The sequence below is a fragment of the Halyomorpha halys genome, unplaced genomic scaffold (genome assembly GCF_000696795.3).
Source record: "Halyomorpha halys isolate HHAL.00 unplaced genomic scaffold, Hhal_1.1 Scaffold530.1, whole genome shotgun sequence".
In the NCBI taxonomy this organism is placed as follows: Eukaryota; Metazoa; Arthropoda; class Insecta; order Hemiptera; family Pentatomidae; genus Halyomorpha; species Halyomorpha halys.
The window spans coordinates 357,678-374,381 of NW_027114956.1; the positions used below are offsets into that span (position 1 = coordinate 357,678).

At 33.5% G+C, this 16,704-nt stretch overlaps 1 protein-coding gene across 1 annotated transcript in view; it reads left to right on the forward strand.

Moving 5' to 3' along the window:
- CARPB (Carbonic anhydrase-related protein B) overlaps positions 1-12,542 on the forward strand; it is a 359,623-nt gene extending 347,081 nt beyond the window's left edge. Inside the window, exons 10-11 of the mRNA XM_067052029.1 lie at positions 8,964-9,012; positions 11,364-12,542. Coding sequence (XP_066908130.1) covers positions 8,964-9,012; positions 11,364-11,386 — 72 coding nt within the window. The 3' untranslated portion in view covers positions 11,387-12,542. The remainder of the gene's footprint in view (positions 1-8,963; positions 9,013-11,363) is intronic.
- Positions 12,543-16,704: the final 4,162 nt, after the last annotated feature.

The following is a 16,704-nucleotide window of genomic DNA, read 5'->3' on the forward strand; positions in this document are numbered from 1 at the left end:
CATGTAGATCAGTCTTTTGCAATGTGTTGGAAGTTTAGACCGTTTGTCTAGTAAGTGCTGTAATAGTCGAAATCAACGTGCACTGTGTTAGTTTAATGCTAATTATTATAATGTTAAATATAAATCGATATTAGAGGGTGGTCTCATAGATTAAGGAATATTGGCTTATCTGGGCAACGTGTTGGATGTCTCGCTACCGCGGTCAATTCTGCATCCTCCCTCGTTCAGATTAAGTGGTGGGTGAAAATGGTGAATACCAGAGATTATGCCTGATGTTCTTGAAAATGCTTCTGTCTTGATCAAGATCTGGCCAGCTAGTCCTCGGCTGTAGCGTAGTAATAGTAGGGGCAGTCTAGGTTTTATCTTGCATTCCACGATAGATAGTTAAGACGGCATCGCATTGAGTCTTCAAGGCCTTCTGGTGTCCGCTGCAAGGGGGGCATCAGAAAATGAGATTCACCCCGACCCCGAATTTATACAAATTTAAAAAAAAAAACGAAAATAACGGGTTATGATTATAAAAATAAATGAATAGATTAGAGAAATGAGAAATGAATAGATTAGAGAAATCTATTCATTTATTTTTATTAAGGTCCTGATTAGAAATTTAGACTTTTAATTGAGTTCATTTACAAAAAAATGAATCTATTTAAATAATTAACAATTCATAGGTACTGGAAAAATGTCCAGCTTTGAAGTTCGTGTGAAATTTTAGATAAAACACATAGATGACAAATTAAAAAAAGAAGGATTTACATAATCCGATATTTTCGTTTTTTTTTTTAAATTTGTATAAATTCGGGGTCGGGGGTCTCATTTTCTGATCCCCCCCTTGCAGCGGACACCAGAAGACCTTGAAGACTCAATGCGATGCCGTCTTAACTATCTATCGTGGAATGCAAGATAGAACCTAGACTGCCCCTACTATTACTACGCTACAGCCGAGGAATAGCTGACCAGATCTTGATCAAGACAGGAGCATTTTCAAAAACAGGCAAAATCTCTGGTATTTTCACCATTTTCACCCACCACTTAATCTGAACGAATTTCATATTTTTATTTTCTGTCTTTATGGTCCCTCAATTGGTGAAACTTAGAAAAAAAAAAAAAAAAATACCGATCAGTCCAATAAACAATATTATAAGGGCTATACAATAATTATTGTATAATACTTAAATATAAATAATGAATTTAATATATATTATGATTTTTACAGATAATTTTAAATAAAAATATATACATAATTAAAATAATAAAAACATATATAATGAAAATAATAAAAACATATACATAATTCGAAATGCTAGAACAATAAACAGTTGCAAAGTGTTGTTTTTAACTGGCAATGTTATATATGCCCCTCAACATTATCGTTAGCCTTAAATATCTTTATGCTACGTCGGATATATGATATATTATTGTAATACGGAGGTATCGATATTTATGAAGAATTAGAAATCGATTCCAGTCACAATCATTAAATACTTAGAAGAGACCATTAGTAGGGGGTTCACCCTAACACAGTTAGGCCAGTTCTCCACATAAATATAAATTCTATCGCCTGATGCAGCAGAACGTGAGCTGTGTTATGAATTATTTTACACTTATTATTGCTATAATATATAATGCATGCATATAGACGTAACTTTTCGAAACCAGCTTTATCTATTTTTAAAAATCTTAGAAGAGATTTTGTCCTTTGGTCAACCCCAACACAAATAAAGTTAGCCAATGCAATAGATGGCTTACATATACAAATATTGTTTCTTGACAAGAATAATTAATAATACAAAATATGATTAATTAAAGATAATAAGGATTCTAAAACAATAAAAAATCATTGCAATAGTTAATAAAAAAAATGTCGCGGGTTAACTTCATCATACAGACTAAAACTACACATCATATTCAGAAGACATGTATCCAGATATAAAATTTTGGGTTAATATATAGATCAAAATTTAAGATTCAATTTTGTGAGAATTTAATTCATTATTCATTTCTTAAAATTTATTCAGGCAAATATTATTAAATTTGAACAGAAAATCTTCGGTAGTGCGGTCAGCAAAAATACACAAATAAATAAAACTTTTGGACCTGAATCAGGCCTTCATCGAAAGGAGATATAACTTTAAACAAGATGACAACCTTAATTCAGAAAAAAAATAAAAATAAAGTAATAACATACAAACCTGGAAATATATTTACATATGACAATACATCTTATTTTTATTTCTTTTTGTATATTTTTATTTAATTTTTCACTTACATGAACATCATTTTTAATCTCATCTTAGTTTACTACTTTGTATATTATTATCTTACATTGTGAATTTATTATCAGTTGTTTTGAATTCTCTTTAGCCTTGATAAAGTCCGGCAAAATGGGGTGAAACATTGGTAAATAAATTTTTGTTAACTATTTATTGTTTTTTTTTGCTCGCACCCCGACCATCTCCTTCATATTCAGGAATAATACGGTTAATTATTTGCATTTATGTTATCTCCAAAAATATCATTAATTTTCTAGTTATTAGAGAACAACTGGAAAATAACGTTATAATTATTTTTAAAATATCTGAATTTTATTTATGGTGGGACGTCCTATTATTGTTTAACGTAAATTAATGTTGACGGATCATAAGTCAGTATCAAAACTGACCTTTCATTAAAAGATCCGACTGTCTCCCACTTCCTCTAAAAACATTCTTCTTCAATAGGAACGTTTATGGACTGTTTAGATTCTTCAATCTCATAGTAAGCTAAATTTTGTCACTAAGTTTTATCAACAGACCAATTTCTGTTGTTTTTTTTATTAATTAATAGGACATATCACATTTTTCCTGAATTATAGGGAAATCCTTTTATTTAAATAAATTATTTATTGTTATTTACAACTGTATACATATATACACATCAAGTAAATTTGCTGTAAGTGATATTATGACATGAGACAAACATGTGGAGAATCTACCCATTGATAGAACTCCAAAAACACCTCTAAAGGATAAGATCTCGCGGCCATCTTCTTTTCAGACACCTCGGAGGATTATTAGGTAGTGAAGGAAAAGCCAGGTTAGAAACGAGTTGGTTTGGGTGGTTGGGAAGTTTATTATGGAAGGATTGGTATCTGGTTCTGGCCAAATCGGCAACGAAGAGGACATTGAGGTCCTGATGGATGATTTGAGTTGTGACAAAGAAATGAGCATTTTAGACTGTAAGGATTGGATTCGAGAGGAATCAGATGGTGGTTTCCCCCATAGCTCAATTCCGTATGTCCAGATAATTAGGGAAATCCAAAACTGAATATCAATTATATTCTGACACTTTTTATAGTCTCTCGAAAGCTTTGAAAAATATGAATTACTACCTTTTTAATGCAAACTGTTTAACCCAGAAGAGTTGTAATCTTAAGCATTTCACTCATGTTGGGAAATAGATGTTTATACTTTCCTAGTATTTCATCTGTCTTGTTTATACTTCTGTCAATCTTACATTGACCATTTGATGTTGTTATCGCATCTTTTTACCTCCCCACCTATATTCATTTTAGTAATGGTTTGGCCTTGCAACGGCCAACGTGACATATTTTTTTCTCATTAGAGCATTTTGCTCACCTGAACACTTCTTGAATTTATTTCTTTTTAAATCATGAGCCGAGGCAAGAAGATCTTATTACGAAATTTGGGTTCTTCATCCCCTGATAGATGAGCTACAATTTACAATTTCAATTTCAAATTTCATTGAAACTAACCGTAAAGAGTTTTGTCATCATCATATTCAGTTATATAAAAAAAAGTATAAATCGCAACAAAAAATTAGGACACTCCTGACAGGTTAAGTTATATTAGTTTTAACTCAAAATAAGTAAATTAAAATAATGTGATAAGAGCACCACACTAGATTTTAATATTTTCTGTCTCGACGTCAAGAACAGTGGAATATTTTAATCTGAAAGCCGACAGAACGGGGAGGAAAGGAGGGTATCTAAAATACTTCCTGTTTCAGAAGAGAGTGTGTTCAGATGTTGTGGAGCGATGAGCTATCTCTGATTGATTTGTCTTGTTGTACTATTGATGTGAGATGCGCTACATTTCGTTTTCGTACATTTCATATTTTTATTTTCTGTCTTTATGGTCCCTCAATTGGTGAAACTTCGACTGATATAAGTTTTGGAATCTTCCATTATTATTCTTTCTAACATTTTTTTTAAGTATTAATTTTTTTCGGTTTTAATTTATTATGTACTTATGCTACTATAGTTATAAGAGCTAGGTGTTGAACGTATGTAAGATAGGCTCCCTCTGGTGACTAAAAAGATATCGAGCGAGGAGGGAGGTTAAAGTGAGTTAGTTCACTGTAGCGTGGCATCTAACCCGCTCGCCCTTCGACACTATTACCTTCTCCTACCGTAAGCGTCTCTAATAATATTCACCACAGATGTGAAAACATAGTAATCATCATTATTTATCCTTAAAATTTCAACCTAATATTTAAATATTCATAACAATTAGCTGTTTTTACACCGGCAAGACGATTAATCAATCCTAAAATTATAAATTTTAATATTTTCGGAATTATATTAAAATTTCTCAGATCTAGTTTTTCTTTATATGCAGGCTTATGTCCGGTAGAAACAGAAACGCCATATTTAAATGATAACTTTGATTTGGTATTGATGCGGTCGATTTTCCGGATGGATTTGCTCAATTTAAGTGTGAAACGCATGACACATAAACGCAGGCCTCTTGTAAAGGAAGTCAAAGATAAATGGCAATCTATGTGGAACGAAAGCCCAATGAGCAAATTAAAAATTATTAAAAAGGATGTCAAGCCCTGGGGTACCTCCAGTCGCAAATGCCGTACAGAGGAAGTTGTACTGACTAGGCTGAGAATAGGTCACACGAGGCTCACCCACTCCTATCTTATATCAAAAGAAACGCCTCCGAACTGTTAGTATTGCAATAACAGTTTAAAAATAAGCCATGTTTTCCAACGATGCCCATATTTTACACCACACCTCAATAGCTTGGGACTAAGCCAAGATATCTCAAAAACCATTGGAGACGATGATAAGGCAATAGAATTCGTGTTTCGGTTTTTGAAATCACAAAATTTACTGAAAAAAATATAAATTGATCGGAAGAAAAAAAAAATAAATAAATAAATTATAATAAAAAAAAAAATAATCAAATCAAAAAAAATAAATAAAATTTAACGAATATTAGCAAAATTAAATAAAATATAAATGGCGTTGATGACCAATGAAGTTTGGCGCCGCTAAACAACCAAACAAACAAACGCATGACATGACGCATGACGCATCGACACTACTCGGTCTGTAACTCTGAAGAAAAAGATACCATTCACTTCTTGACAACCTTTCACAAGTATAGTGAAATGAGAATAATATATTTTGGGCAGAGGACCTGCTCTTTAGAACATTTATTTTATTAGAAGGCTCTAATTGAAAGGCTACACTGGAAAGAGCTCAATCTTGTTTCTTTTACATAAATATCGTATTATTTGTTTCAAATTACTGACATATTATTTTTATAAAGCGTATGTGTACATCGAGATCTTTAATTCAGGTACCCCGGCTGTATTCTAGATTTATAGTTAATTAGTGTAGAACAAAGGGTGTGAAAATGTGAGACCCTTCTGCTCATTAATAACGCGTATCTTTATGTTCAAATATTAATTCCCTGGAGGGGTAGATCGTGTTAGTGTGTTAGTTTTTTAATATTTATTTATTGCTATTTACAACTGTACATTATAATACATTTAGTAAATGTGATCTAAGTTAAATTGGAGTGTTACAGGCGTGTAGAGAAACTACTCATTGGTAGCACTCTAATGACATTTTACATTAGCTAGTCTCGTGGCCATCTTCTTTTCAGGCGCCTCGGAATATTTTCAGAAATGGAAGAGGATGCAAGATTAGAAACTAGGGGGTGTGAGTGGTTAGAGAGTTTATAACGGAAGGAGTCATATCTGGTTCGGGCTAGATCGGTTACAAAGGGAACATTAATGTCTTTATGTATGATTTTATTTGTGACAAAGTAAGGAGCATTGAGGATTTTACGAAGGATTTTGGATTGTAAGGGTTGAATACAAGAGGAATTCGAAGGTTTAGTGGAACCTCAAAGCTCAACTCCACATGTCCAGATTGGCCTTATTACAGTCATGTAGATCAGTCTTTTGCAATGTGTTGGAAGTTTAGACCGTTTGTCTAGTAAGTGCTGTAATAGTCGAAATCAACGTGCACTGTGTTAGTTTAATGCTAATTATTATAATGTTAAATATAAATCGATATTAGAGGGTGGTCTCATAGATTAAGGAATATTGGCTTATCTGGGCAACGTGTTGGATGTCTCGCTACCGCGGTCAATTCTGCATCCTCCCTCGTTCAGATTAAGTGGTGGGTGAAAATGGTGAATACCAGAGATTATGCCTGATGTTCTTGAAAATGCTTCTGTCTTGATCAAGATCTGGCCAGCTAGTCCTCGGCTGTAGCGTAGTAATAGTAGGGGCAGTCTAGGTTTTATCTTGCATTCCACGATAGATAGTTAAGACGGCATCGCATTGAGTCTTCAAGGCCTTCTGGTGTCCGCTGCAAGGGGGGCATCAGAAAATGAGATTCACCCCGACCCCGAATTTATACAAATTTAAAAAAAAAAACGAAAATAACGGGTTATGATTATAAAAATAAATGAATAGATTAGAGAAATGAGAAATGAATAGATTAGAGAAATCTATTCATTTATTTTTATTAAGGTCCTGATTAGAAATTTAGACTTTTAATTGAGTTCATTTACAAAAAAATGAATCTATTTAAATAATTAACAATTCATAGGTACTGGAAAAATGTCCAGCTTTGAAGTTCGTGTGAAATTTTAGATAAAACACATAGATGACAAATTAAAAAAAGAAGGATTTACATAATCCGATATTTTCGTTTTTTTTTTTAAATTTGTATAAATTCGGGGTCGGGGGTCTCATTTTCTGATCCCCCCCTTGCAGCGGACACCAGAAGACCTTGAAGACTCAATGCGATGCCGTCTTAACTATCTATCGTGGAATGCAAGATAGAACCTAGACTGCCCCTACTATTACTACGCTACAGCCGAGGAATAGCTGACCAGATCTTGATCAAGACAGGAGCATTTTCAAAAACAGGCAAAATCTCTGGTATTTTCACCATTTTCACCCACCACTTAATCTGAACGAGGGAGGAGGCAGAATTGACCGCGGTAGCGAGACATCCAACACGTTGCCCAGATAAGCCAATATTCCTTAATCTATGAGACCACCCTCTAATATCGATTTATATTTAACATTATAATAATTAGCATTAAACTAACACAGTGCACGTTGATTTCGACTATTACAGCACTTACTAGACAAACGGTCTAAACTTCCAACACATTGCAAAAGACTGATCTACATGACTGTAATAAGGCCAATCTGGACATGTGGAGTTGAGCTTTGAGGTTCCACTAAACCTTCGAATTCCTCTTGTATTCAACCCTTACAATCCAAAATCCTTCGTAAAATCCTCAATACTCCTTACTTTGTCACAAATAAAATCATACATAAAGACCTTAATGTTCCCTATGTAACCGATCTAGCCCGAACCAGATATCACTCCTTCCGTTATAAACTCTCTAACCACTCACACCCCATAGTTTCTAATCTTGCATCCTCTTCCATTTCTGAAAATCCTCCGAGGTGCCTGAAAAGAAGATGGCCACGAGACTAGCTAATGTAAAATGTCATTAGAGTGCTACCAATGAGTAGTTTCTCTACACGCCTGTAACACTACAATATAACTTAGATCTGATTTACTAAATGTATTATAATCTACAGTTGTAAATAGTCATAAATAAATATTAAAAAAATTAAAAAAAACTAACACACTAACACGATCTACCCCTCCAGGGAATTAATATTTGAATATAAAGAAATATACGTGTTATTAATGAGCAGAAGGGTCTCACATTTTCACACCCTTTGTTCTACACTAATTAACTATAAATCTAGAATACAGCCGGGGTACCTGAGTTACAGGTCTCGATGTACACATATGCTTTATAAAAATAATAAGTCAGTAATTTGAAACAAATAATACGATATTTATGTAAAAGAAACAAAATTGAGCTCTTTCCAGTGTAGACCCCATCGATACCAGATCAAAGTTATCATTTAAATATGGCGTTTCTGTTTCTACCGGACATAACCCTGCATATAAGAAAATCTTGATCAGAGACATTTTATTATAATTCCAAAAACATTAAAATATATATTTTTGGGGAAATATTTTGGGATTGATTAATCGTCTTGCCGGTGTAACAAATTGCCATGGATACGGCTTATTTTGATTTAAACTTTTTTACCTCCTGTTTCCCAAAAATATTCAAATAAACAATTGCAAAACACAGAAAATAAAATAATATATTGTCAGTTTTTATTCTATGGAATGTAAACAATGATTTTTTTGGGTAATATATACCTAGTCTAAATTAAATAAGAGTAAATCCCATAATTTTTTTCTGTATGATTTTTGTACCCTTCCGGGAGGGGTAGTCCGAACACAAAAATTCTGATAATGAATTTTTCTAGAATATGTGTAAACATGTTGAAGACATTTTTGAGCGTTTTTTAAATTAATCATAAACGATATTTTGCCACAGATGGATTTTATAATTTATTATCCTATTAAACCTCAAAATACATTTTGCTTTAATATATCTTAACTGCCCTATTTATACTAAGATAATAAAAACAAAGTGAAAAAGAGCTATAATATAAATCGAGAAGGGCAGTAAAAGGTAATTATATTGAGCGCTAAAGAAGTTCCTCTAACCCTTTTACCCTTGACTGGGGGGGAGGGGTCTAATTGTCCAATTTATGACCTTAATTAAATTTTTGCTAAATGTTATAACTCAAGGCTTCTGTTGCAGGCCGGAACGAAGCAGTGCCCGAGCATGTACAAGGAAGTCTATTACAAAGGTATTACTTATTTTATTTATATCTTAAATTTAACTTACAAATGTTGATTTCTTTTTTAATAAATAATTTGAACCTTTCATATTACGTCAGTAATTAGGGTACGGTCAGTGGAGCCGAGAACACAAATAATTTTACTAAGTTAAGGTATAAGGTTTAGACCATATGTATTCGGACACCCTACAGTTTCCAGCATCCATTTTTACCTAGACACTTTACAAAATCTAGGTACGTCATTTACATTTAAATAGAGCAGAAGTTACGTAGGAAACACTATGAACTGCCCAATCGAGCTGCTAGAGAAGCACTCGTGCTTCTGGGAAGGGATAAAGCAATTTCAACTCCATCAGAAGTGTACAAACCCCTCGAAAGGAAATAAAAGATAGATCTTTTTGTAATGAAAGCCCAAGGAGTAAATTAAAAATTATTACAAAAGAAGGTAAAGTCCTGGAGTACCTCCGTAAATATTGGTCGTCCTGACAAGGATGAGTAGGTCACACGAGGCTCACTCACTCCTATCTTATATCAAAACAAACGCTTCCAAAACGTCAATATTGTAATGGCAATATGACTATTAGCCGTATCTTCAAATAATGTCCATGTTCAGGTCCTACCTCTATAACTTGGAATTGATCCCAAATATTTCAAAAACTCTTAGAGACAATGATAAAACAGTGGAAATAGTGTTTCAATTTTTGAAATCGGACGTTTTGTTACCCCAAATATAACATCAAACGAACAAAAATATATGTATAAATAAAAATAATAAATAAAATGTAAGCAAAAATAAATAAGGAATTAATGGCCAGTGATGTATTGCGCGAGTAAACAAAAACAAGCGAAATAAATGTAAATGTTTTTATCACCCTATACATATATATTTATTTAAGTAGCGGAGTAGCTGAATGAGTAAGGCATTGTACTATTAACCCCCAAGTCCAGGTCCAAGTCCAATTGTGGCAGATAATTATTTATTCTGTTACTATAGCGCTCAGACAAACGTGTGGGTTTTGGGGAACATTTTAATATTAAATTTTACATACATTTTATTTAATGATTACTTTTTTCTTAGGAACGAAACATTCCTATGTGTCTGTAGCTTTCAACAAAATCTGACGCACGTTTTATCAAAATTGTTAGAGCCGTTTGGGCTCAACAGTAAACCATAAAACCACAACACTCTTTCTCAGTTACATTGATCTGGTCTTTAATTTTGAGAATTTCGGATTGTTAGAATTGGATACGAGAGGAATTAAATGGTTTAGTGGAACCCCAAAGCCCAACTCCCTAAGTCCAGATAGGCCTTATAGTCGTATAAATGATTGTTTTGTAATGGATTGTAAGTTTAAACCGTTTGTCATGTAAATGTTGTAAAAATCTGAATCGAAGAACAGTTTCCGGTCTTTTCAGTCTTGTTTGAGAATTCCTAGTTAGCAAATTTGTGCGATGGGAATAAGTGGAGTATCATTGAAGGAAACTTTGGAGCAGGAAGTTCTGGGCTTACGACGAAGTATAAAAATGGTTTGGTGGTATTTCTTGGAATTTATTTTAATCCTTCACTTTTGATACCACTCTTAAAAGGAAGTGTTTAATTATAGGAACACAATTAGAGATTGTAAATAAATATTGTAAATCCTTACTTTGTCACAAATAAAATCCGCCATAAAGACTGTTCTATAAAAAATATCCCTTACATTACACATCTCCCGAACCCTAACCTGATACCAACCCTTCCATTATTATCTCCCTAACCACCCAAACGCACTAGTGTCTAACCATGCTTCTTCTTCCATTCCTGTCACTCCTCCAAGACTTCTCACCAGAAGATGGCTGTAGACCTTCTTAGAGTGCTACCAATGGGTAGTTTCTCTACATGTCAGTATTATACCATTATAATATAGCGTCAAATTTACTAGATGCATTTTTATTTAAATACAGTAGTAAATATTAATACATATTAATAACAATATATATTCTAAATACATATGAATATACTCTAAATATATTCACCATTGTTCTAGTGACAGTACTTCCTTACTAAACACTGCACCTATAGTTTTGTACAACCCAGTTATGGATTGTAGGGGTATAGATTTATTTGATATTCTAAATAAATAAATTTATATGTGTCCATTTATGTATTCTGGAATTTTCCTTATTTTTTGTAATTTATATTTATGTGCAGATTGAATTTTGAAAATACGGTGAAAATTTTTTTTTTAATTTATTTTAAATTATATTATTTATCTTAATTTGTTAATGTTACACTTAAAGCTTACAACTTTATACTTAATGATAAGTTTACAGTTTTAATTTTATCAAATGATTAATTTTGTTTGTTATTTCTTTTCTAGCCAATAATTGGAAACTCCACTAGACTTGGAAGAGGCAACTGGAATGCCACTTACCCTCCCAACATCCAGCACGGAATGATTTATCTTTGAGAGAGGTGAAATGGTCAGCATTTTCTCAGTTAGTAATCGCTTCCATATCGCTGTTTATCCGCGCATATGTTGTATGTAATTAATCATATGTAAATATATATATATATACTATCCTGAGAGGAACAAAAATGTTATTCCCATGCTATGTACTCGTTTTATGAAACAAAATTTATAACCAAGAAATAAGCGGAGGGAAAGCGGCCTTTGCAATGGTGTAGTTTATGTAAATAAAATATATATAAATAAATATATGGATAAATATGTGCAAAAACTATATTTATATTATATAAAATGGCTCTAAATGTTAAGTAGTTGGGCCTAGGACTTTGTTATAGACGCCGCTGTAAACTGAAGGTAGCTGCGGTAATATGTGTACGACTGAAATGTATCATGACTATAGCCAATATCTTATTTTCTAAGCTGTTTTCGTTAAAAGAGAATCAACTAGTAAATACTAAGAGCTAGAGACCTCAAAGTATAACATATATTTGTTCAACCCCTTATTTTTTATGTGGTCTCATCTACGGTGCATGTATATCTTTGAAGGTATTGTCAATTTCTAGCCTTCTCCAGTGCACTTAACTTAGAAATTTCCAATGGGATGAGAATGTTTATTCGAATTCTGATAATAAATTATATCGTCAATCATGACTGATCGTGTGTAAACTATAAGAGGAAGATGGTCTAGGTGCGGTCAAAGAACTCACCCGATTTTCTGGGCTTCATCAGGCTTAAAAATCACAAAGAAATAAAATAATACAAAAAAGTGAGAGAATAGATCTAATGAAATAAATGTAAACTAAGTTATGGCGAAATATGATTTAAAATATGTCAAAGTTTATATAAAAATGAACAAAGTAAATTCAGGAAAATAATAATAACATGTAAAGTGAAAGCTATAAATAAACAAGAATTACAAAAAGTACTAAGACAATTAATGAAAAGTAAAATCATAGCAAATAAAAAAATAGATAAAATATAAATATAATAATACAGTACACATTAAAAGATGGAAAAATGGGATCAACAATAAAAGTCAAGAAGGAAAATAAGGAACAAAATTGGAAATCCATTTGTTGCGACGTTGAAACTCTGGTTCTTGTTTGTTGAAAGAGTCTCAATATTCTCGCCACGGGTCTAAACAGAATACGAAGTGAGGAGAAGCGCGCTGTCCAATCATAAAGTGGTTTTGTGCGTTTTGGTGTAGATCGTATAGTGCTCATAACGACTGCCTTGCTGGTTGCTTTTCAGGTGAGATGGGTCAGTTCATCGCGGCCTATTCCACCAAATTGAAGTGTGCTTCAAGAAGCTTGACACGCAACCGCGTGAAGCTAGAACGGCGGGGTTGTCTTTTTGAATTCACCTATTTCCAAAGGTTGAGTGATACAGATATAATATGATGGAAATGCGAGTAAGAAACAAAATTTACTTTATTAACTTGTACATGAATTATAATATAAATAATACTAAGACTACTGGTGCTATCGACTGACCAGTTACAATAGACCGGGAAAGGATATTTCTGTTGGTATATATTGGAGATGGGGAACTAGGAAGTTGGGTTTATTTGGTATGATGTGATCTATCAATAGTATAACGTCATAGTATCGAAAGTAGAATTGTTTGGTTGCTGAAGTCTGTCGAATTTGTCTCAAACCACAACAGCCTCTGTTTAATATTTGGTTATTGAGAAATCAAAGTAGGATAGTTTGGCAGCTGAGGTTTGAAGAACCGGCCGAAATGTATGTAATGTTGGGAAATAGTGTTGATGAGCAACGGCCGTTGGTTTCAAGCCGTCTATATTCAAAAAAAGATAAAATTTAATCTCTCAAATATATTAAGAAAATGCTTTGTTAACTATACGATACTAGGGAGTTGAGCCACTCGATAAGCTTCAAATACTTCTAGTTCATGTGTGGGGGTCTGAAGTCATGAAAGAACTACTTGGGAATCCGTAAATCAAAAGATTCCCTGCGTAATTGGTGTCGTAATGGAGGAAACTAACCGAGCCAGAAGGAGGTCGCCACACATCTCATGGCGAGCGATGGAAACAGATTTGAGTGGTGCCACCTTTGACTTCGATTTGATAAGGGAAACCTTCACCAATGGGACTCTCGGCGCGTAGATAAAGGTTCACTGCATATCCTTTGGAGGATGGGTAGCTGAATCCGACCAGTTGATGTCTTGCTTGGTTGTATGAGATGTATCGAGGGATGGATATCGAGGACAAACTCTGCCAATCCTGCATCAATTCTATCCATACTTTGCTCACATCGTTAGGCACATCGAGAAGCCAGCAAACGCAGCGGATCGAAAATCCTGGCCACCCCCGAAAGCAACGTATGAAAAGAAATCAGTTGTGGAGATCCAGAAGAGTCCTAGAATTTTAATGCAGTCATGCTCCAATTTTCCCGAAGTAAGTGACCTGGAAAATTCAATTCCGTAATCGTGAATAGGTTCTAATGTGTACCTTGATGGATGGGATCTTGTCTGATTAGATGGCTTTCCGTTGTCCATAAAAGTATCACTGTATTTAATTTTAGTGATGACTTAATCAATTTTCTTTTATTTACAAGTTCATTAATTCATAAATTGTACAATACAGAATTATATAAAAATAAATATAATTAACTTTTGGAAGAAGATAGTTAGTCCGGATGGCGGTCAATAAAATATCAAAATAGTAAAAGAAAACTATTTATTGTTAACCTGGTTTAGGTTAGGTTAACAATAAATAGTTTTCTTTTACTATTGTGATACCTTTATTGACCGCCACCCGGACTATCTTCCAACAAATAAATTTAACCTTCGTAATACTGCGCAGGTCTCTAAGACAGTTTTTTTTACAAAACTATCTTGAACAATATGATTAACTTTCCATCAAATTTTTAAGGACACCGCATTACACAGTATCGTTTTCCCAATACCTGATCACAGAATGTTATTCCTATAGTATTTCGTATATAGGTTTCCGCGGAATCATTTACATTCAACATGACTGTTTTAATTGAATGAACATTTCTAAAAATAGCTACTAATTTGTGATTCATACTACCCAGAGGGCAATTGTAGAAACGGAAAAAAATGTAACTTGAAGTTAAGAAGAAAAAACAGCATTGGGTTCCTCTGGAAAAAACAGAAACGTATGCCTACATAATAATATTATTCTTTTTTTTTCCTGGAACTGATCCCTTTAAAGTAATATTACAGGTGTCAGAATAAGGCTTTAGAGCTTTACAGGAAAATACAAAATTTTCAAAATAAAAATGAAAATATAAACCATCATAAGTATAATTATAATTATGAATTTGATAAGATAAAAAATAAACAACAATAATTAATGGAATATATAAAGTAAAAATAGAACAAATAAAAAATTGTCTTTTTTTATATTTATTTATTGCTATTTACAACTGTACATTATAATACATTTAGTAAATCTGATCTAAGTTAAATTGGAGTGTTACAGGCGTGTAGAGAAACTACCCATTGGCAGCACTCTAATGATATTTTACATTAGCTGGTCTCGTGGCCATCTTATTTTCAGGCGCTTCGGAGGATTGTCAGGAATGGAAGATTAGAAACTAGGGGGCTTGACTGGTTAGAGAGTTTATAATGGAAGAAGTGATATCTGGTTCGGGCTAGATCGATTACATAGGGAACATTAAGGTCATTATGATTTTATTTGTGACAAAGTAAGGAGCATTGAGGATTTTACAAAGGATTTTGGATTGTAAGGATTGAATACGAGAGGAATTCGAAGGTTTAGTGAAGCCCCAAAGCTCAACTCCATATGTCCAGATTGGCCTTATTACAGTCATGTAGATCAGTCTTTTGTAATATGTTGGAAGTTTAGACCGTTTGTCTAGTAAGTGGTGTAATAGTCGAAATTGACGTGCAGTTTCCTGTATTTTCAGTCTAGTATGATGATTCCAGGTTAATCGCTTGTCCAAATGTAGTTCAAGGTAGCGGATTTGTTCGACAGGGGTATCTTAATCCTCCAATTACGACACCAATCTTCGAGGGCTGTGTGATTGAAGATTTTGGAATACAATTAATGGGTTATTATTAACAGCGAGCACGCATGTGTTATCGGCATACGTGGTGAGGATAGTGTTAGGATTGGTTGGAATTTCAGCTGTATAGACGGTGTAGAGGATGGGACCAAGGATACTACCTTGAGGAACACCAGCGGGCTGAGAATAGAGGGATGAATAAGAACCATTGTGGTTTACTTGGAAAAATCTATCAATGAGAAAGGAACGAATGATGAGAAAGATGAGAAAATTAGGAGGTAGGAATTTACTGAGTGTGTAAAGCAGTCCCGGGTGCCAGACTCGATCAAAAGCCTGTTGTACATCGAAAAAAACAAATAATATTTCATATTGTAAATCATAAGGAAACTAACTTCTAATAAAAAGGAGAAAAAAAATGAGGGCTTCTTCTACGCAGTGAGGCCGTCAACATCAACTAAGGACCTGTTATTAAGATATCGTGTGAGGCTTATATTTGGAGCAACTGTGCCCGGAACGTGGTTTTCCTGCATTTCGACTTACTTAAGATATGATTACAAGAACACTAGACAACAGAGAGAGTGATAACTGATAAACTAGCTCCGATTCGAGAAGTGACTGACACATTCACCCGATGACTGGAAACGAGGTAACTTTTAAAAATGGTGTTTGTAAGCGAAAACTGTCTCTAAGTAAAATATCATTTGAACCAGCGATAACAAGAAGATTGAACGACCCATCCTTTTTAAACACTCAGTTTAAAAACAATATAGAAATGATGAAGAATGTCTCGGAAAACATTGTGGATTAGAATTGTTCTGGCAATTTTTTTTTTATTTAGTACCAGATCGGCCTTGCATGGTTAATATAATCGTTACTATTTTTTTTAACCATTGATTATAGGGGGGGGATTATAGTCTCGTAAAAAACACCCCTCTAACTATATAACGTTATAAATAAAAAAAACTAAGATAAAATAAAAAGATAAAAATAAAAAAAAACAATTGCCCTGTTAATTTTATTAATTCAAAGATAATTTAATTGCATTGCGAATTACAAATGGATACAATAGAGGATTATATAAAAAAACGGTGCATGAAATTCCAGTCCCAGTTGCCGACAGTTAAAGGAGCAGTGACCTACAACCTGGGAAACTCAACCTCAACCCAAAGACTGAAGCCCAGACTGCTGCAGGACATTCTTTTATAAATTTTTAATAACTATAAAATTAATTTATA